General features: G+C 40.6%; 1 protein-coding gene across 1 annotated transcript in view; it reads right to left on the bottom strand.

Annotated features, from left to right (window-relative positions):
* Nucleotides 1-22,347, bottom strand: part of LOC124776937 — a 107,976-nt gene that overhangs the window by 25,174 nt on the left and 60,455 nt on the right. Inside the window, exon 9 of the mRNA XM_047252158.1 lies at nt 7,171-7,339. Coding sequence (XP_047108114.1) covers nt 7,171-7,339 — 169 coding nt within the window. The remainder of the gene's footprint in view (nt 1-7,170; nt 7,340-22,347) is intronic.

Here is a 22,347-nt window from a genome sequence, read left to right as displayed (position 1 = left end):
ATGTTGTAGTACCATTTACAAGGAAGCAAATCCAACACACACACTGGAATCTCAAGCTCCTCAATGAAACTCTACAACAGGAGGGGGTAGTGAAGAATCTAAGTATATCCTTGGATGCAAAACTATCACAGACCCCTCATATAAAGAATATAGGTTCCAACACAAAAAGTACTCTTATGAACACTAGAAGGGCCTGCAGTAAAAACTGGCATCTGAACTCATGAGTACATACTGAATATACCACTGTGATAGGATTTATGGTAATTTATGGGGCAGCATTTTGGCGGAATGAAATAGAACAGAAGATGGGAAGGTGCAGAGATTGGCCTGCTTAGTGGTATCAACAGCACACCCACTGCTGGGATGGAGACCATGCTCAACATGCCCATATTATGCCTTTGGTTTGCAATGGAGGCAGCGGCAGGAGCATACAGGTTAAAAACCAGAAACAACAGGATTCCTTTTGGGCATCCAAATCTCACATCAACGTAGTGAGTGGGGTAAATATAAGAATGGTCAGGCACATGTCGGCAGACCACACAGACCACACATTAACTTCCCACTGCTTCAATAAACCCTTCACTTAACAATAGGAAGAACAGTGTACACAACCATAACACTGTTCAGGAGACATGGGGCCATAGTATTTAGTGTACAACCTGGGCCAAAGGGAGGGAGAGAAGACTCTATAGGAAAGCTGGCCACAGTATCCCAGTTGGAAGTATCCACTATCAGTGTGTGGCAGGAGGAGAATTTGAGTAGGTGATATAAGGATCATAGCATCTACATGTATTCAGACAGCCAAGTGGCTCTGAAGTCTCTTATCAGCTCTTGCTACGAGATCAAATATCGTTACAGAATGCCATGAAGTCCTTGGAAGACCATGGGAAAGCAACAAGATAAACCTGCTGTGGGTACCTGGTCACTCAGGAATTAATGCCAATGAACAAGCTGATGGACAGGCCATGACAGGGGCAACGAATCCACTTATTGGACAGACCATGTCCCGTCCATCACCAAGGTGCTGATAAAATCAAAACTATGTAGCTGGATCAGGAGGCAGCATGTAGAAAATTGGACTACAATCCAAAACCAAAAACATGGTAAGCTAATGATGTCGAAGTCATGTTTCAAGAAAAGTTCTGTAATCTTGAACTTGAACAGGAAAAAAATTAAACTCCATGGCCACGAGAACTTTAAGAAACATCTACACTTGATAAGTATAGGAAGAGGAGGAGAAGAAGAAGAAGAAGAAGAAGAAGAAGCCCCTAAGCATAGACTACGCGATGAGGATGATAAAGCCACACAAATCTTATCTTACAGTGTGAAGCTCTGGAGGGCAACATACACAGAATATTCATATTGGTATAAACTGAAGAAATCGCGTCTAATAAGGAATTAATACAGGGTCTCCAACTACTTCTTATGGGTACCAGTTTGCTCTATTAGAAGCACACGGAGGAAAACTGCAAATAAACTCTGTTTTGATGTGGGCAACACTGGGCTTGGACTACTGGTATTTTTGTCTTCCTGCATTAATCAAATGAATGATGTGGAGTAGTATTTTAACTGCTTGATTCAAGTGACATCTTCGCTGAAAACTCATTTGCCAATTATAAGGAGTGTTCAAAAGATGTCATAGGAGCCAAACGGATTTAAATTAGCATATGCTGCATTGGGATAACATAGTGGGACATCGGGGAATGCAAAGTGTGCATTATCATCTCCCACTAAAGAATTCAAAGCTGTGGCCTCAGCAGGCAAGGTGATTCCCGCCACCTTCTCAACATCTGACATCTGATACTCCTCGAATTCCTTGGGCATGGAAAAACCATGAACAGTGACGTGTAATGTGAGACACTCCGTAGCAAAGTCCATCAAGAGCACGTGGCCTTGGGTGCTCACTGAGGGAGTGATTCTGCTCCACGATAACACATATCCACAAGTCTCCAAGGTCACACAAAGTGTAACGGCCAAGTTCAAGTGGGAGCAGCTTGAAGATCTGCCCTACAGCCCGGTCATATCATCCTGTGACTTCCATGTGTTTTGTCTGCTAAAAAAGACCTCTCAAAGGGAAGCACTTCAACTTGGAGGATAAACTGAAGGACACAATGGAGGACTGGCTCCTGTCACAGCAACAGGAATTCTGGGAACAGGGAATCCTTTGGCTCATGAGATAGTAGTTGTGCTCAGGCCCCTGGTGATTACTTTTGAATAAAGACTTTAATTATACGCACAGTGTTGTTTTGCTCCTTTACTTTTGAGTATCACTCGAGGTTTCAAAACTTCCATGGAAACAGTTGGTGAAATATGATAAAAGCTCTAATAGTCCAACTTAGCTTCAATTTCTCAGTGACTAAAGTGTTGGGTTTTCAGGTGTCACTGAGACTTTGATTAAAGTAATAGAAAGTTTGCTCAGCTGCCCACTGAAACATTCAGCTGAAGGAGCCCACGCAAAATAATTATGTCTACATATTTTATGATTATAAATGAGTCCTTACCACAGTATTAGGGCTATACCCTCGACAGTGACCCTAAATGTGGCCCTGGAGTATGACAATAAAATCAGGGAAATTCAAGAACGCACAGAAAGAAGTTCTCTGAGGCTGTAGCTACTGCAATAACGAATACCATGTAGGCAGTACAGTTGAAGAGAATAGACATATCCAAAAAGGGCAATTACAGAAGTTGGACAGACAAACATAGGTATACGAAAAGAAACCGCATGGAACAGTTGATAGCAGAAGAGATACTTCAATTATTATAAATGTATGGAAAGTTCTGGTTGAGAATAACAAATTATTTACAAATAAAGGAGATGATTCACTGAAAGGCAGAAGCACTACGCTGCTGATAGGTACAAAAGCAAAAGGTACAGGGCTTTACTTTGAAGTGTATAGCAGCTCATGGGAGAGTGGGGAGCCGTCTGAGGGCACCACTTTGGGAGGGGATGGAAGTATCTTGGGTACAATGTCCCTCATTTCAGGGCATAATAATAGATAATCAAAGCCCTGACAAAGGACATGATTCAGTCGTTCCAGTCTTAGGTGGTAGTGGGTGACAAGGGGGGACGGGGGACCAGTTTTTTTGTTGTTGGTTCTTGGGATGGTTGTGAGGATCAGGTGAGTGAGGCGATATGGCATGGGAGATCTGTTTGTGTATTAGGGAAGGGAGAGCTGTAATGCCCACACAGCACCCTCCTATGCCAACCTCCTCATGGGCCACCTACAGGAAACATTCATAGCTTCCCAAAACCCCAAACCCTGGTCTGGTTCAGGTTTGTTGATGACATGTTTATAATCTCGATCCAAGACTCGGACACCTTATCTTCATTCCTCCACATTCTCAACAACTCCATATCAAATCCATATCAATCTCCATACCAAACCGACCAATCATCAGCAGTACCTGCACTTTGACAGCTGCCACCCCTTCCACACTAAAAAATCCCTCCCATACCACCTGGCCACCCATCACAGACATATCTGCAGTGATGACAACTCCTTCATCCTATAGGATGAAGGCCTCACAACGGCCTTCACAGACAAGAAATACACCCCCCCCTCCACCCCCGCAGACCTAATGCATGAACAGATTTCCCATGCCATATCCCCATATACATCTGATCCTCACATCCATCCCAAGAACCAAACACCTCCCTCCCCTTGTCACCCAATAGCACCAACGAATGAACCACGTCCTTCGTCAGGACTTTGATTATCTATAATCATGCCCTGAAATGAGGGGCATCCTACCCAAGATATTCCCATCTCTTCTAAAAGTGGTGTTCCGCCGCCCATCCAACCTCCACAACATCCTAGTCCATCCCTATGGCACTCTCATCCCCAATCCCCCCTGGTTTGGTTGGCAGGAGAGCCAACACCGTGTTACTAGAGGAAGCCGAAAGGCACGCGTTTTAGCTCACGCAGGCTGGCGTGAGGTCTGGAACAGGACAAGGAAATTAGACTTTAGAAAAAACGGACGTAGCTGGTGGAATACTTAACTTTAATCCATTAATGGTGAACATCGCTCTGGACAGTACATTATTCACAGTATCAATAGTAACTGGTAATGGCGCCTTGCTAGGTCGTAGCAAATGACGTAGCTGAAGGCGATGCTAACTATCATCTCGGCAAATGAGAGCGTATTTTGTCAGTGAACCATCGCTAGCAAAGTCGGTTGTACAACTGGGGCGAGTGCTAGGACGTCTCTCTAGACCTGCCGTGTGACGGTGCTCAGTCTGCAATCACTGATAGCGGCGACACGCGGGTCCGACGTATACTAACGGACCGCGGCCGATTTTTTCTAAAGTCTAATTTCCTTGTCCTGTTCCAGACCTCATGCCAGCCTGCGTGAGCTAAAACGCGTGCCTTTCGGCTTCCTCTAGTAACACGGTGTTGGCTCTCCTGCCAACCAAAACAGGGGGGGACTGGGGATGAGAGTGCCATAGGGATGGACTAGGATGTTGTGGAGGTTGGATGGGTGGCGGAACACCACTTTTAGAAGAGATGGGAATATCTTGGGTAGGATGCCCCTCATTTCAACCTAGCAAGTGTGGTGTCTGGCAGTGACACCACACCCTCCCATAGGAATTGTACACTTGTGGAATACCCAGATGCAAAACCCTGCCTATCAACCCATGCAGCACCTCCTACTCCAGTCCTGTCACAGGCTTATCCTACCCCATCAGAAGCCACTGTGAAAGCACCCATGTCAATTAACAGCTCTGCTGCAATCACTGCACAGCATTTCACATTGGTATGACAACCAACCAGCTGTCAACCAGAATGAATGGCCACAACCAGATTGCTGCCAAAAACAAGGTTGACCACCCAGTGGCGCAACATGCAGCAGGGCACAACATGCAAGATTTCAAAGGCTGCTTCACAATCTGTGCCATCTGCATCCTCTCCACCACCACCACCACCACCACCACCAGCAGCAGCTTTTCTGAGCTGGGCAGATGGGAGCTATCTTTATAGCACATCCTTCGCTCCTGTAACCTCACTGGCCTAAAACTAAGGTAATTCGCTGTCCTCCCAACCCCCTGCCCAATAGTGTGTGTGTGTGAGTGTGTGTGTGTGTGTGTGTGTGTCTCCAACATGCTTAAGAAAGGAATTTCATTCCAAATGCTACCAAAGCAAAGCTCTGTACCTTTTGTTTTGGTACCTGTTGACGATGCAGTGCAGAGTCATCTCCTTTATTACTAAATAATTCAAAATACTTCAACTGACTGACGAAAGAAGGGAGTACAAAATTGTTGTTCACAATACAAGAATACAGAAATATACATCAACCTGGAACGAAATAAACAGGAAATGCAGAGAAGCAAAGGTGAACTGGTGGCAGGAAAAATGTGGAGAAACCAAAAAAGAAATGGTCATCAAAAGGACTAATTCAGCATACAGAAAAGCCAAAACAACTTTCAATGAAATTAAAAGGAAGGGTGTCAGTACAATGGGAATACCATTGTTAAATACAGATGAGATAATGGATAGATGGAAAGAATACTCTGAAGGCATCAGTGAGGGAGAGAAATTGTCTGATGATACAATAAAAGAATAAACTGGAATTGATATGGAAGAGATAGGGGATCTGGCATTATAGTCAGAATTTAAAAGAGCTTTGGAAGATTTAAGATAAAATAAGGCAGAAAGAATAGCTAACATTCCATCAGAATTTTTAAAATCACTGGGGAAGTGGCAATCAAATGACTATTCATGTTGGTGTGTAGAATCTGTGAGTCTAGCAACACAGCATCAGATTTTTGGGAAAAACATTATCATTATAATTCTGAAGCAATCAAGAGCAGATATGTGCAAGAACTATAGCACAATCGGCTCAACAACTCATGCATACAACCTGTTAGCAAGAATAATATGCAGAAGAAGAATGGAAAAGAAAATTACTGATCTGACAGATAACAAATTAGTTTGACTTTTGCAAAGGTGTAGGCACCAGAGAGGCAGTTGTGACGTCCAACTGATAATGGGAGGAAGACGTTAAATAAATCAAGAAACTTCCATTAGATTTATTGACTTGGAAAAAGCATTCAACAATGTGAAATGGTGCAAGGCATTCAAAATTATAAGAAAAATATGAGTAAGCTATAGGAAAATATGGGTAATATATAATATGCACAAGATCCAAGAGGATAAAATAAGAATGAAGTGCTGGAATTAAAAATCCCAACTGTTCAATCTGTAGCTGAAGAAACAATGATGGAAATAAAAGTGAGGTTCAAGATGTGGAATTAAAATTCAGGATGAAAAGTTATCAACGATAAGATTTGTTATGACACTGCTATCTTCAATGAAAGTGAAGAAAAACTACAGGACATTTTTAAAGGAATGATCCGTCTAATGAGTACAGAATATGGATTGAGAGTAAACTGAAGATAAACAGAAGCAATGAGAGTAGTAGAAATGAGATTAGCAACGAACATCAAAATCAAGGACCACAAAGTAGACAAAGATAAGGAATTCTGCTACCTTAGAAGGAAAACAACATGTGATGGACAAAACAAGAATATAAAAAGCAAAGTAGCACAGACAAACAGAACATTTCTACCCAACAGAAATCTACTACTATCAAAAATTCTATGAATGTAATTTCGGAGGACATCATTGTATGATAGTGAATCATGGACAGAGGGAAAACAAGAAAAGGAGAGAATTGAAGAATTTGAGATGATGTTGACATTGAAAATTTGTGCACTTATAAGTAACAAGGCAGACTCAGCGAGAGAAGAAACATGGAAAACACTGACCGCGGACAAGAAGAAGGGACAAGATGATAGGACATGTGTTAAGGCATCAGGAAATAACTTCAGTTGTATCAGAGGGAGCTGCAGAGGGTAAAAACTGTGGGAGTGAAAGAAAAGGATGAGGAAGGGAGGGAGGGAGGGAGGGAGGGAGGGAGGGAGGGAGGGAGGGAGGGAGGGAGGGAGAGGGAGAGAGAGAGAGAGAGAGAGAGAGAGAGAGAGACTTATCAATACTTGTTCTCTCTTTTATTAAGAAAGTAATTGTTTATGGTTATGCCTTAAATCATCCTTACACACTTCACATGCAAGCCTGTTGCTATTCTTCATTATCATTGTAGAGAACATCTTTTTCAAAATCACAATGGATTATATTCTCTTTTACTGAGCAAGTACAATGGATTACCAACCTGTGATCAACAGTAGATGAAGATTTTATATCCTTGGCATCATCACCTGAGGATGAAATTGTTTCCGAGATATCTGAGAATTTTCTTCGTTTAGAGTCACTGACTCCAGGACTCTTCTTGTCACTGCTGTTAAGAGGTCGTTTTTGGCCCTTTGTAGGAGTATCTTCATCTGAAAATATATCCTCAGTATAAATGAGATTCAAATTACCCAATAACATCAAATTCATGATTCACAATATTAAAGTGCAGTTGAACATGTTTTACATAATTGCTCCAAGTACAAGACTATGTGACAATAAGTTAGCTCTGTTTACAGTACATATCATGCTTGACACAAAGCAATTTTAGATGGATTAAGCAGTTACAGAAGACACTGGGTGATTGCAGTGAATGATGGGGACTAAGTTACAAAACACATTGCATGGGGTGATTTACAAATGCACTGGTTGATGTGTGACAACAAGGACAAATGGAAACATTATGACCACTGCACACCACGAAACTGGATCCCACCTGGTGGCACTGCGGACATATGATGCTGTAAGGAAAGTATATAAGTGGAACAGAGAGGAATGACAAAACATTCTAGCAACTATATGGGCCATAGTTGTGGAAATCCAGTGACATAAAACATTTTGCTAAAGAGCAGTTTATTATGACCCATGGGATCAACCAGCTCGAAAGCAGCAAAGCTGTTTGGTTGTTCACATTCTACTGTTGTCAGTGTCTGTGGAAAGTGGTTGATAGACAATCAAACCACGAGTATGTGGCATCATGTTGGACATCTACACCCCATCACAAAACATGAACGTCTGAGGCCTGCACACTTTGTAAAACTGAATATGCAGTGATATGTGGCTGATCTGCTGGTATAGGTACAGGTGTTTCAGAGCACACTGTTTTAGTGCACATTATTGAACATCAAGCCCTGCAGCAGAAGAACCCTGTGTGTTCCCATGCTGACTCTTTGATATCATCTATTACAACTGCAGTGAGCACGGGATCAAGGTTGGGTAACAATCACAAAACTGGGGAGATGGAGCATACGAAAAGAGATGCAGGCTGGAGGCGTGGGGGTGGGGGAGTACAATGTCAGGATTGGAGAAAAATGTAGGAGATAATGACAAGGGAGGAAAGGATGAGAGGAAAAGATGGAAAGGGGGTAATTGAGGATCAGAACTAGAGAATACTGTCAATATGGTTGCGGGTATGACATATATGTTTAGCAAATGATTAGTCAAGTTTCCAGATAAGCAAAGTGTGGTAGTGAGCATTCAACCTGTTTAAACAGAAGGCTAGCATCACTTCACATAGAATCCTCCACAATTATTGCACCTTAAGTAGCATAAGGTATGGCTACTTGTGCATCTCAGCAGATCTTTGAAGTAATTAGAAATGTTTGTAATTTACCTGCATTAGGTCCTAGTTTGTGTGTGAATTGGAAAGGTCCTGCACCTGGAATGCCATCAGTGGAATAAGCCTTAGGACGCAGGACAGGGAGAGGAAGTGGCATAGAAGTGGTCTATGATATTGCTCAGGTTGGGTGGGTGATGAAATACCAATTTGGGAAATGACTGCACGATTTTTGTTAGGTATCCCTCATCCCAAGGAATGATGAGAGGTAGCTGAAGCCCCGGTAAAGGATAACAATGCATTTTCCACAGACTGAGTGATATAGAGTGATAAGGGAAACATTGGTTAATGGCTTGCTTGCAGTGATGACAAGTTTGTTTGTGTCAAAATAATAAATGGCAGGAGAAAATTGTTTCTTGACTAACTGGATGGGGCTCTGTCTGCAAGGTTATCAGTTTATTTAAGTAACTCTTGCTTCCTACTGCAGATGGCACATCTATGAATTCCAAGGCTTTTTGTGAAGCACTTTTTCATACAGTATGGGTGACAGTTGTCCAAATGGAGGTACTGTTGTTGATGAGTGAATCTTATGTGCACAGAGGTTTTTATGGTGCCATCAGAGAGATGTAGATCAACACCCAAAGTATCTCATGGAACTGCAATGGAATAGATGAAGAAAACTTGGTAATAGATGTTAAGGTTCAGAGGAAAGAGCAGGCTATCTTTGACATGTTCCTCATTACGAAGATGGTACCATGGGTCCTGAACAAGAAACAAGGTTTAAGATGTCAGAAGATTTTTCAATCCCTTTAAGTCCCTCTTAAATGGAGTGGCAAAGGAAAGTAGTAGGCAAGTACTGTGAGGATACATACCATTCCATAGGAGTGATGTCAATCCCTATTACATCTTCTTACTGACAAATGGTACTTGCAAATGAAAGCTATAAAACCAGGGATCATAGGTAAGAGCACAGATACTGTGCAAGGCTGTTGTTTTATTTGCATCCGATGAGTCATATAGACAGACAACATGCATCTTCAAGATGGGACAGCGATCGCAGCCACTTCCCAAAAGGAAATACCTGCTTGAGCACAAATATGAGAATCTGTGTAGGGATGTTGTAGAATCTCATTCCATCCTCAGAAATGCAAGTATAAAGTGGTGTATAAACTTCTCATGTGACTAGTATTTGTCATTATAGTAATTCTTTGATGTTAAGAGATACAAAGCATTCCACACTGCACTTTACAGTAATTGTTACGCCTTCCAGGCTTGCAAGCTATCTTGTATATAGACATGTTTCATGTGGAAATAAATGTTAATTCTATTAGATACCACATATTTGGTGACCCTGATAACACAACAACATAACCACATCGGCTTCAGCGCTATACACTGCATTGTAATGTGAACATTCATAACTTCCGAATCAGCAGTGCCACACTTGTTCTCGTACGAAAATGGACAATCCGCCAGTCATTACTGAGCCAGCTGTGAGCAGCATTCTGGCAACACAATCTGTTGTTGTGATCTGTGCAGCTTAAAAGCCAATTCATCCTCGTACAGATATCAGCAGACGAAACGAAGTGTAGATATGTAGTTGTAGCACTAACAGAAGACTTAGCCGCTTAGGTACAAGACGTCCTTGCTGCATCGGCCGCCCAACGCTAAACGGTATGCGTCAATTAAGAAAGCACTAGCAACGTGCCTGCTGCAGTCGGAAGTGAAGTGACTAGAGAAGCTTTTATGGCTGAGGAGCTTGGCGATCAAACCCAATCACAACTTTTATGCCATTTGCATACACAGGCAAGAAACACAGTGAGCAATGACATGCTGTGCAATATTTTGTTGTCCCGATTAGCACCGGACACTCAAAAAATTCTGACAGTGTGCACGGATGATTTAAATGTACTAGCACAAACAGTGGACAGGATTGTCAAGCTGTGTCCCGCAACGAACATATCATTACTGAGATCACAGCAAGATGATACATCTGCAGCGACATTAGCATCACTCCAGTTGCAATTAGCAGAGTTTACCATGCAAGTAGTTGAATTACAAGTGACACACACACACACACACACACACACACACACACACACACACACACCAGTGACCACGCCTCCAGTGGTCAAGAAGTCTTAATTGCCCGCCATCAGCACAAAATTTGTGCTGGTACCACAAGAAATTCGGCAACAATGCATGAAAGTGTACACAACCACGCAAGTGCAAACTTGAAGTGGAAACCGTAGAGCAACAACTACTCACACCAGTAATGACTGTCAACTTTTCGTCACAGACTGCAGCACGAAAGTACAATAGCTGGCAGACACAGGAGCAGAAGTGTCTGTGTACCCGGTAACTCTTGTACCATGCTGGAGCTGCGACGATTCCTGTATGTTTCCCACTAACAACTCTGGGGTGTAAGTTTAAAACACACGGCCAGATCACATTGTTGCTCAACCTTGAACTACGCTGTACATTTGAGTGGCGCTTCACAGTAGCAGATATGTGAAAGCATAAGATCTGGTTTCTTATCCTTTTATGATTTGATACCTGACCTCCAATGCAAGCAGCTGATTGATTACACTACAAACCTGCATACTCCAGGGAAGGTGTGTTGCACCACTCCGATGGCGGGACATACAGTCGCAAGAGATAAGCTGTCCACACGATTCACGATTACTAAAAAGAATTTCCTGAAACCATGCAGCAGTCACCTTCTCTCCCATCGGTTAAACACACAATGGTGTATCACATTTTGACCATGCCATGCCTGCCATCTCATATTAGGTGTAGACGTCTGACACCAGGGAAATAGTCAGTGGTGAAGCAGGAATTCCACAGTATGCTGTCAAGCTGGGCTGTCGCAATCCATCTGCCCATGTGGCGATTACTGGCAGCTCAATCCAGGGACCATGCCAGATCAGAACCCAGTGCCACATATAGAAGACTTTACTGCCAACGTTCATGGTAAGACTATATTTTTCACTACTGATCTAGTCCAGGTGTATTATCAGATCCCGTTGCCAAAGAAGATATCCCAAAGACAGCAGTGACAACACTTTTTGGTCTATTCGAGTTTACTAGGATGCCTTTTGGTCTGTGCAACACACCACAGATGTTTCAACATTTCATGAATGAGATCACTAGGGACTTATGACTTGTGTCATGTTTACATAGATGACATTCTGGTGATACCTGCGATGAAAGAAGAACATTTACATCATCTGGCTCCAATATTTAATCGTTTATGCACACAAGGCTCAGTAATTAATCCTTCAAACTGTACTTCTGGAGTGAGGGAAGTGCAATTTTTGGGTTACACAGTGGACGCACATGGCACTCGACTGCTGCAATACAAAGTGAAAGCCATAACCAAGTACCCTTGCCCCATCACAATCAGAGACTAGCTGGTTTTTAGGGGTCATAAATTTTTAGCAAAGATTTGTATACAATTATGCACTGATAATGGCACACCTGAATGAATTTCTTCTGAGCACACCACAGTCAAACGACAAGTTGCATTGGACAAGCGACGCAGATGACACTTTTCAAGGCTAAAAACAGCAATCGCAGAGGCTGCACAATTAGCACACCCAGTGACATAGGTTTCATTTGATGCCTTGTCTATAGCCATTGGTGTTATACTGCAACAACTGTCAAGCATTGTTGACGGCCCATAGCATTCTTCAGCCACAAGTTGTCGCCTTTGCTACTATGTTGGGCAACCTACGGCTGTGAACTGTATGCAGCTTACCCCACAGTCAATAAATTCACACATTTACTAGAGCACAGACAGTTCGCTATTTATAAAGACAACAAACCGTTAACATATGCCTTCACCGTAAAACCAGAGGAAGCATTGCCAAGGCAACTACACCATTTAGATTACATTAGACAGTTCACCAACTGCATGGTTTATATACAAAGGAAGCTGAACATACCAGCAGATGCACTATCATGTGTAGAGGTTGTGAACATGACAGCACATACATGCTCACATGTTGAAGTGGTAGCAGCTACCATTGATTTTGATGTCCCCGCACAGGCTGATGAGTTACAAGATTTGTTGAAACAAGCAGCTCGACTGAAGTTACAACATGCCACAATGCCTGAAGCAAACGTTGAATTGTATTGTGACCTATCTGGACTGAAAGCAGCTCTATTTGTGCCGCAACACTTTTGAGTATAAGCAATTGCATCAGTACACAATCTGGCACATCACATCCAAGAATACAGGCCACTATTAGATTGCTCAAACAAAGTTTCGTCTGGCCTGGAATGCACGCAGATTGCACAACATTTGTCAAGCAATGCATTGCGTGTTAGAGGAACAAGATCACATAGCATGTTTGAACATGTGCATGTCGATATTATAGGATCACTCACAGTCTAAGAAGACTACAGTTATTGCCTTACAGTTGTGGACCAATTTACCATGTCGCCTAAAGGATGTCACAGCTAAAATCTTGGCGCAGACATTTTCTCGCGGTTGGAGTGCCCGATTCGGCATACCACTACGGATTACCACAGTCAAAGGACGACAGTTTGAAGCTTAATTTCCTTAGAGCATTAGCTACATTATTAAGCATGAAATGTATATGCACCACAGCCTATCATCCTGCATCAAATGGTATAGTTGAACGCCTGGATTCCAATGTCACACAATGCAGAATTGGACGGAGACACTACCTATTGCACTCCTTGGACTATGGATGTAATTCAAAAGCAATCTAACGGCTATGGCAGCAGAGCCATGTACGGACAAACGTTATGTCTGCCAGGAGAATTCTTGCATGGCATGGCAGACAATGCAGTTGATGCATCTTTGCTAGATTATGAGAGCACATATGCCAGCTTAGACCAACAGCACCCATAAGACAGACTGGGAGACACTCATTTGTGTGTGCAGATCTTAAGAACTGCACAAACATTTTCCTACACAATGATGCAGTACACAAGCCGTTGCAGCCACTATATGATGAACCACATCCAGTGATTAACAGAGGTGGCCACACATTTCAGATTAGAATAAATGGTATACCTACCACCGTTGCACTGGGCCGACTCAACCCATGTTTTTCAATGCATTTGACACAGCCAAGGACTGCAGGAGGCAAACGAGAAAAAAGGAAATATAGCACCAGAAAACATCCCCACAGCCACTACGAGACACCACATATGCCAGGTGTCTCAGATAAGAAAAAGACACCAAAGACATACCTCACATTCCTCTGGAAACATTAACTCCAGTGGCACAATGCCAGGTTTCACAAAAGCCATGGTAACACATGCAAGGTAATGTGTGAAGTTTAAACTACGGTATAATTAACAGTAGTGAGACAGCCATGTAGCATCTCATTCTGTGCCTGCCAGCACGAGTGTATAGTGGTGTACAAACATTCCATGTGACTAGTATTTGTTATTATAGTTACTCTTTGACATTACAGATACAGGCCATTCCATGCTGCTCTTTGCAGTAATTGTTAAACCTTCCACACTTGTAAGCTATCTTGTATAGATGTGTTTTATGTGGAAATAAATGTTAAATTCTATCAGATACCACAAGATTAATGAAGTACATATTTAATACCAATATACAGTTTGTTAATACAAATAGAAATTTTTTGTTATTTAAAAAAAGTTAGAATTGTCACGCCAAGTTTCTTAACAGCAGTAACAATGCTATTGGAGGAAGAGTCCAGCACCGCATTTCTAGAGATCAACAACAAGAATATACAAAGATAATGAAGAAACTCCAATAAATCACTCCACCTCTAACAGAATACTTTGCTTCTGGTGAGTATGAAAATGAAAACTGATCTTGGAAGAAGCTACAAAATCCAAACTACATGGTTGCACCTGGAAGTGCTACAGAACAGTGCTTAATGCCAAGCAATTATACAAAATTAACATTTTGATGACAGACTTCAATTGTGGTAGCCTAGCATATTACACAGTTTGAATTATTGCTAAAAATGTTATGGGAACTCGAAGTGCGTAAGAAACTAATGGATATCACACAGAGTAATAAAAGGAAGAAGCATCAGAATGTGGTAAGAACAATTACTGAATGAAAATGTTCAAGGAGAATGAACTATTTTATGCGAATAATGATTGTGAAATATTGTGCCATTGCTCTTGGCAAGCAAGTAAAAAAAACGGACTGGAAAAAGGAAGTGTGCAAATTTAATACAGACACTGAAAAGCTAACGTTAAGAAGACGTGTTGCTGATGAAATATGCTTACTGTCTTGAAGTACAGAACTGCTTTTCAGGTATTACTATTTAAATTGTATTCCAATATTAACCAGAAAAATGGAAGAAATGTTAAAAGTTATTTCTGACTTGCATGTTGACCTGAAAGCAATGTTGTTCTAGAACCACAAATACACAAATTAACATTTACTTAAATGTTCAAAGAGTTAGGTTAGAAAAAAGTTCTTCCTGAGACAGTTACCAAATTATGTACTGAATTCGATAAACTAATACTAAAGACTAACAAGCTATTAAACTAGATTAACATACTGCTGAATCACAGTAGGAAAAAATAGAGATAAACAGAAATTTGTTACAACTGACATCCACAATATTAAGTTTAAAAGGGGAATTACATTCTGATATAATTAAGCAGTATGATTTGGTTATGAAGGGGGTAAATCAACATTCTGGTAAATTAAATACCGATATAAAACAAATTTCTGAACTATTATGATATTACATGTTTCAGAACAGAGTAGGGACTCAGATGAAGTACCATAGTCACCCAAATGCAAGTTGACCTTTTCTTACCCAATTTTCATGGTTCAAAAATGTGCCTACAGCTTACATTCAGGGGCTAAGCCTAAGGAAGTTCTGAAAAATGCTGCTAGAAGCCACCATAAGTACTGGTAGCTATTCTGCCACAGAGGCTCTTGTGTTAGTAACAATCTATCTCCTCTTACATTGTCGATACACCATCAAAACACACATTTTTAAGAAACTTGCAGAAGTTCACTAGCATGGTAAGTACAGTTTTACACTTTGAGAGCTCCAGCTCTGTTTGTAAGCTGTCAGCACATGCTGATGTACATCATCCTATTTCTCAATGCTGCCAATATTTGCATTGTTAACAATAAATTCTGACCGCATTCAAGTATGCAGTGAAGCCTGTGACATCACCACTCACAGTCTACCTGCATGTAGTTCGTAATTATGGCCGCCTGTATTCTAGGTGGCCGTCCCCAAACTTTGTCAAACAACACCGACAGACAGAAGATGCTGCAGGAAAAAGATTTTCTGCAGTGATGACTATATTTACAGTTCACATTTTGTGTGGATCACTTGTGCTGGAAACAATTCTGTGTAGACAAATTATACTGTTTACAATGTCAAAAAAATAATCTAATAAAGTACCCTGCCCAACATGTACTACAGACGATAAAAATCAGTGTCTTGAACCGTGAATTACTCTTCACTCAGTTTATATCCTTTAAACCAAGCCTGATACTCTGCCAAGCCAAAATGTAACTTTCTTGGATGGAAAACTATATTACACTGAAAGGAAAAAATGCTTTGGATGACATCATGAGTTATGGAAAGACAGACATATGGCTCAAACACATGTCGTGGTAAAGACTATAAAAGTGTTAGTGGCCTTTGCTGCCCTTGTTCCACTCTGAAAATTTTTCTAAATATCATGATAGTGTTTGTGATGTAGCAGTAATTTTAAGTGCCCAACAAATTTAATTCCAAATGAATCACTACAAATAAGTACTACTGCCTGCAAATGCCTGAGAGCTGGGACTTCTTTATACTTTAGCCATCAAATGATGAGCCATATTTTATTTAATTTTTAAGAGAGGCTTGAGGATGGTAATCAAGTCTCATTTCTGTGGCGCAGCTTGCATTCGAGGTCAGTTTACATTTGGGTAAATGCGGTAGATGTTTCAGTCTGTTCTTTCACAATGTTGGAGGAACATGTTAATAATTTAATCAAACAAAAGGTTTAAAAAAAGACAGAATCATCTCCCAGTATATCTTATTTATAAGATAAAAAAAAAAGAAAGAAAGAAAGAAAACTGAAGTAGAAACTTTAAAATTATGAGGGGAAAGTAGCTTTAAATCTATTGTTTATGCTGAATCTCTATGGAAAAAAACTCTGTAAATTCAGCACACAACTACTGCTGAATTGGTGAGAGCAATATACAAAGAAGTTTTGTGGAGAGTTCAACACTAACTGGAACAACCATGGTGATCAAATAGGACTTGATGTTGATTTATCTGAATGTACATTTAAGTTTAGACTGTATGGCAAACATAAATAAATATTTTGGGAAAACAAATAAAAAGAAAAGAAAATGGGCATTTAAAATATAAGGTGGGAGGCCTCAAGCCTATATTCAGTAAACTTAGGTCTATATTATGTGAAATAAGAGAGGTTGGTCAATAGGAGCATCCTGAGAAGGGTTTGGGATACACTTTTCGATGCTACTGGCACTAAGTGATTATAGTGATGTGCCAAAAAGCTTAGTTCACCTCAATACTGGGAACAATCAACAAAATACCTTTAACACGATGAAGACAAAAAAAAATTATGACACAATAAAATAAATGATGTCCTAAAAGAAAAATTTTATTGGGAGAGAATTACGTCTGTAGATTTAAATCATTTTACATGTGAGGGGCATTACATATTGATTTATGCTTTAGTTTGTGTACACTAACTAAAAGTCTCCATGCCTCAGCGGATACGTTCACTTTTTCACGGTAGTCTGCAATCATGTTGCACATGCTTGCATCACTGATGTGGTGGCTTCTGTAGGCCCTCCTCCAATCACATTTTTGGTGCCTGTTACACACACTGCAGAACAGATGCTCTCAATTCCTGGATGTGTGTGAAATGATGTCCACACCAAGGATTCTTCACAGCTCTGAAACATCATAACCAGAAGGAGAATACTGTTCTGTGGCAATACCTGTAATCGACCGTCAGTGATGGCAGACGTTGTTGTCAGACACTTATGGGAATAAGCATGTTGTATTATAAGAACATGCCTTTCAGCCAGTTTCTTACAAATTACATGGCAGAAACCCTGAATAGTCTCACTACACAATTCAACAGAAATGAGCATGAAAATGGCAGAACAAGTGCTTATAAAACATGACAATGCTTGTTCCTCAAGACAACCATGGCTGCCGCACTGATGTAAAGTTCCAGGTACTGTCACAGCAACAGTATCCTACTGGCTTGGTCCCTTCTGGTTACCACATATTCAGGGCTACGAGGAAACATCTGCGCAACCACCATTTCATGTGTGTCCAGGAACTGGGAGTAGCTGTACTGCAGAGGGCATGACACACACAAAAAATGTGGTTGGTGGAGGGCATACAGAAGTTACCACATCAGTAGTACAAATGTGTGAAGCTTAATGCAGGCTACACTAGGGTGGAAAGAGTCATGGGATACCTCCTAATATCATGTTGGACATCTTTTTGCCCAGAGTTGTGCAGCAATTCAATGTGGCCTGGACTCAACAAGTCCTAGAAAGTCTCCCGCAGAAATATTGAGCCATGTTGCCTCTACAGCTGTCAATAACTGCGAAAGTGTTGCTAGTGCAGGATTTTATACATCAACTGACCTCTCAATTATGTCCCATAAATGTTCGGTGGGGTTCATGTTGAGCAATCTGGGTGGCCAAATCATTCACCTGAACTGTTCAAAATGTTCTTCAAACCAATTGCGAACAACTGTGGCACAAGACATGCCCCATTGTCATCCATAAAAATTTCATCAGTGTTTGGGAACATGAAATCCACAAATGGCTGAAAATGGTCTCCAAGTAACAGACCATAAGCATTTTCGGTCAATGATTGGCTCAGTTGGACCAGAAGACTGAGTCCATTCCATGTAAACACAGCCCACACTATTATCGAGCCCCCACCTGTTTGCACAGTGCCTTGTTAACAACTTGGGTACATGGCTTTGTGGGATCTGCACCAGACTCGAAACCTACTATCAGCTCTTACCAACTGAAGTTGGGACTCATATGATCAGGCCACAGATTTCCAGTCATCTACGGTCCAACCGAAATGGTCACAAGTCCAGGAGAGGCACTGGAGGCAATGTTGTGCTGTTTGCAAGGGCACTCGGATCGGTCATCTGCTGCCATAGCCATTAATGCCAAATTTTGTTGCACTGTCCTAATGGATATGTTTGTCATATGTCCCACATTTATTTCTGTAGTCATTTCATGAAGTGTTGTTTGTCTGTTAGCACTGACAACTCTATGTAAATGCCTCTGCTTTCGGTTGGTAAGTGAAGGCCATCACCCACTGTGTTGTCCTTGGTGAGAGATAATGCTTAAAATTTTGTATTCTCGGCACACTTTTGATGCAGTGGATCTTGAATACAGGACTCCCTGAAAATTTCCGAAATAGATTGTTCCATGTGTCTAGCACCAACTACCATTCCACATTCAAATGTCTGTTAATTCCCATGGTGTGACAATAATCAAATAGGAAACCTTTTCACATGAAGAATCTGAGTACCGATGACAGCTCCACCAACGCACTGACCTCTTGTACGTTGTGTAGGTGGTACTACAGCCATCTGCATATGTGCACATCACTATCAAATGACTGCTGTCAGCTCAATGTATGTTGAGAGAGAAAGTGCACATATCTGCTGAGCCATAAAGATTCTTCGTGAGATAAAAAAAAAGTGTAAATCCATATGGAACGCCCCTTGTATATTGACAGTAAATTAACTGTTTAGAAAAGAAACACACATGTAAGCATTATGCATTCACTGTAAGAAATACTTATTACAAATACGCTCTTACTACCGCACTTTTTTTGTTCTCCCCCCCCCCTTTTGCAATGTTTTACAGCTACTGGCAAGAGGATATTACTTTTTCCCACTTTGCATTGCTTTACAATGTACGTGTGTGTGTGTGTGTGTGTGTGTGTGTGTGTGTGTGAGAGAGAGAGAGAGAGAGAGAGAGAGCAATGTCGCATTGAGAGGTGAGGAACTGGCAAGATAGTTGACTATAAAAGTAAATTATCACATGCTAACATAGACACTAAAATAACAATTACAAGACAGTCACATATTTCTAATGATAAGGAACACTTGCTAGAATGATGCAGATGAGTACTTAGAAGAAGCGTATCCAGGGTGTAAACGTGGACAAGAAAAAAAAATTCCCCGATTTTTCACAGATTTTCCGGTTAAAAATACACTTTCTCCCGGATGAAAATACACTTTTTCCGTGTTAAGTGACAGTATACTCTTCCTCGGCACTGTAAAAGTCATCAATCCTTAGAATGTTTATGGTTTTATATACCGACATAGAATTTCCCGACACTTTAGAGAACTAAACTCAAAACACGTTTTGAAATACCTTTAATGTGCAGCAACATGTACGCTGCATATTTTCATATTATAAAGGTATAAATTTGAATTCCACCAAATAACGCATGTCACTTTCCGAAGCATTGAAATTGAGATTGCGATGCGCTTTTGTAAGCGTCATAGCTCATTCACGTGATCTCGCCAGCTGATAACAGCAATAGGACACGTGATATAGTCAGCCAACAGCAAGATCACTCTTAAGTAACGCGAATACACAAATAAAAAAAGTTAATGGCTTAAATTAATATACATAGCATTGACATATAATATTGGTCTCAAAGATTAATAAGTTGGAAGAGAAGCTAAGCTTCCACATATAATGTTGATAATGCTCGTCCTCAAAGAATTGATTTTTAAATGAGAGTCAAACGCTTTGTAATTTAAGAAAATCATCGTACATTCTCGCGCACAATTCATCTTGCTTAAAAGGGAATCTTCTTTGAATGTAACGCTTTTCAAACCACCATTCGCAATATTTTTCCACGGCATGTTAGAAATAGGTTCGTTTCAGCAGTTGCAAGATAGCGCCAGATAACTGGCGTCAGCGCGCTTGTGCAGCTATGATGACGCAGGAAGCCCATATGTTCGTACATGTAAAACATTAAAAGATCTTACATTATGTCATAAAAGAAACAAGACATCAAAGGATACTTCAAGAGCGTCGGAACCATACTGAAGTGCATAATTCGACTTAAAATGCACATCCGTACGTAAATTTTCTTGAAGTACCAGTACACATGTTTGGTTCTTTATTACAGCCTAATGCCATACGTGCACTTGAAATGCAGCGAACAGTTGAAACTAGCCAATAGTGTGAAATTAAACACTTTGTTTCAAATAAATTGACTGCCTCAGTAGAAAGGATTAATAAAAGCCAAATCTCTTTAGCAAACCACCAAAAATAACTTTATTGTTCTGTAAGGCGATTAATGCTTGACTGTAAAAGGTGGAAATAAAATCTGAAACTATTAACATATTTTAGCCTGCCATAATTATGCGAACGTATTTTTATTCATTTCCTAGCTCCCAGCCATAAAAATCCGTTTTGTTATCATTTAATGTGAGAGCAATAAACGAAGAGGAGACAACAAAATCACTGAACATAAACACAGGTCACGTGGAGACGACGCACCTCCCCACAAGAACTCGGACTGCTCTGTGCGTAAGCCCCAGATCTATGACATTTCCGAACCGGGGAAATATTAAGTCGTGGCACTCAGCCACACTTCCATAACCAGAAGCGGGAGAAGGTACTACTCATACGCGACTCAACTGCGCATGCGCAAGAGCCCGCCCGCAACTGCTCAAACACATCTAATTTAAACAGTTGTCACGTCATGCTCATCGGAGGCAATTTGTTGTTATAAAGCATTGCATAGTGTTCCTAAAGCCTTTGACACACTTTACTGTTGGCAGAAGCTTGTATGAGCACTGTTTCATTGTTGTATATGGCGCATTTCCTTTGCAACTTAAGTTGTTCCCACACTAAATTATCTCCACAAACAGAAACATAATGATAAGAATGTAAATAATTAGCAACTTACTAGAAATATTACAACAGTATAAGACCATGCCATTTGGGTGAAAATGGCAGTGTGTCTAAATGGGGGTGTTTTATTCTTTTTAGTTTACATATTTGCTACCCTGTTGATTTCACAGCTTGACATTTTAATAAGGCACGAAATTTACAAAGATATTAACTGACCAAAGAATAAAGCTAAGCATGGACTATTGATTTCAGATAATGTGACCATTTATTTACACGTGTATTTGAGGAAAGTTAATAAATAGTAAGGAAAAAGAATACAGAAAATAAAAAATATAAGAATATATGTTGAGATAAGACTAAATCTGCGACTTACGTTGTCAAGAAACTTTATGTCTTGTAGATCCACCTTTCCATTAAGAAGTGAATCTGACTGGCTTTTTAAATAGCTGAAAATTTCGATTTCTTGTAAGGTATTAATTTTTTTCCCTTTTTTGGCATGACGCATAATTTGGGACTTTTAATTAATGTTTGTTATTAATGAGATACAGTGCAAAGGCATCATTAGATTTTAAGTGCTCTTTAAAATATATCCACAGGTTTCTTCCAGTTTGCCCAATGCAAATATAGAAGTTCTGGGGATTGCTGGCCTGCTTTGAAGAGGCGCAGGAATTCTCATATGGTATACAGATAATTTGGCAATGGTTATTACATGTTGTAAAGAGACAAATGAAATGTTATACACTACAGGCCATCAAAATTGCTACACCACGAAGATGATGTGCTACAGAGGCGAAATTTAACCGACAGGAAGAAGATGCTGTGATATGCAAATCATTAGCTTTTCAGAGCACTCACACAAAGTTGGAGCTGGTGGCGACACCTACAACGTGCTGACATGAGGAATTTCCAACCGATTTCTCACACACTAACAGCAGTTG

Source organism: Schistocerca piceifrons, chromosome 2 (assembly GCF_021461385.2).
Source record: "Schistocerca piceifrons isolate TAMUIC-IGC-003096 chromosome 2, iqSchPice1.1, whole genome shotgun sequence".
Lineage (NCBI taxonomy): Eukaryota > Metazoa > Arthropoda > Insecta > Orthoptera > Acrididae > Schistocerca > Schistocerca piceifrons.
The sequence above is the reverse complement of the archived record's forward strand: the minus strand, read 5'-3'. Positions and strand labels throughout refer to the sequence as shown.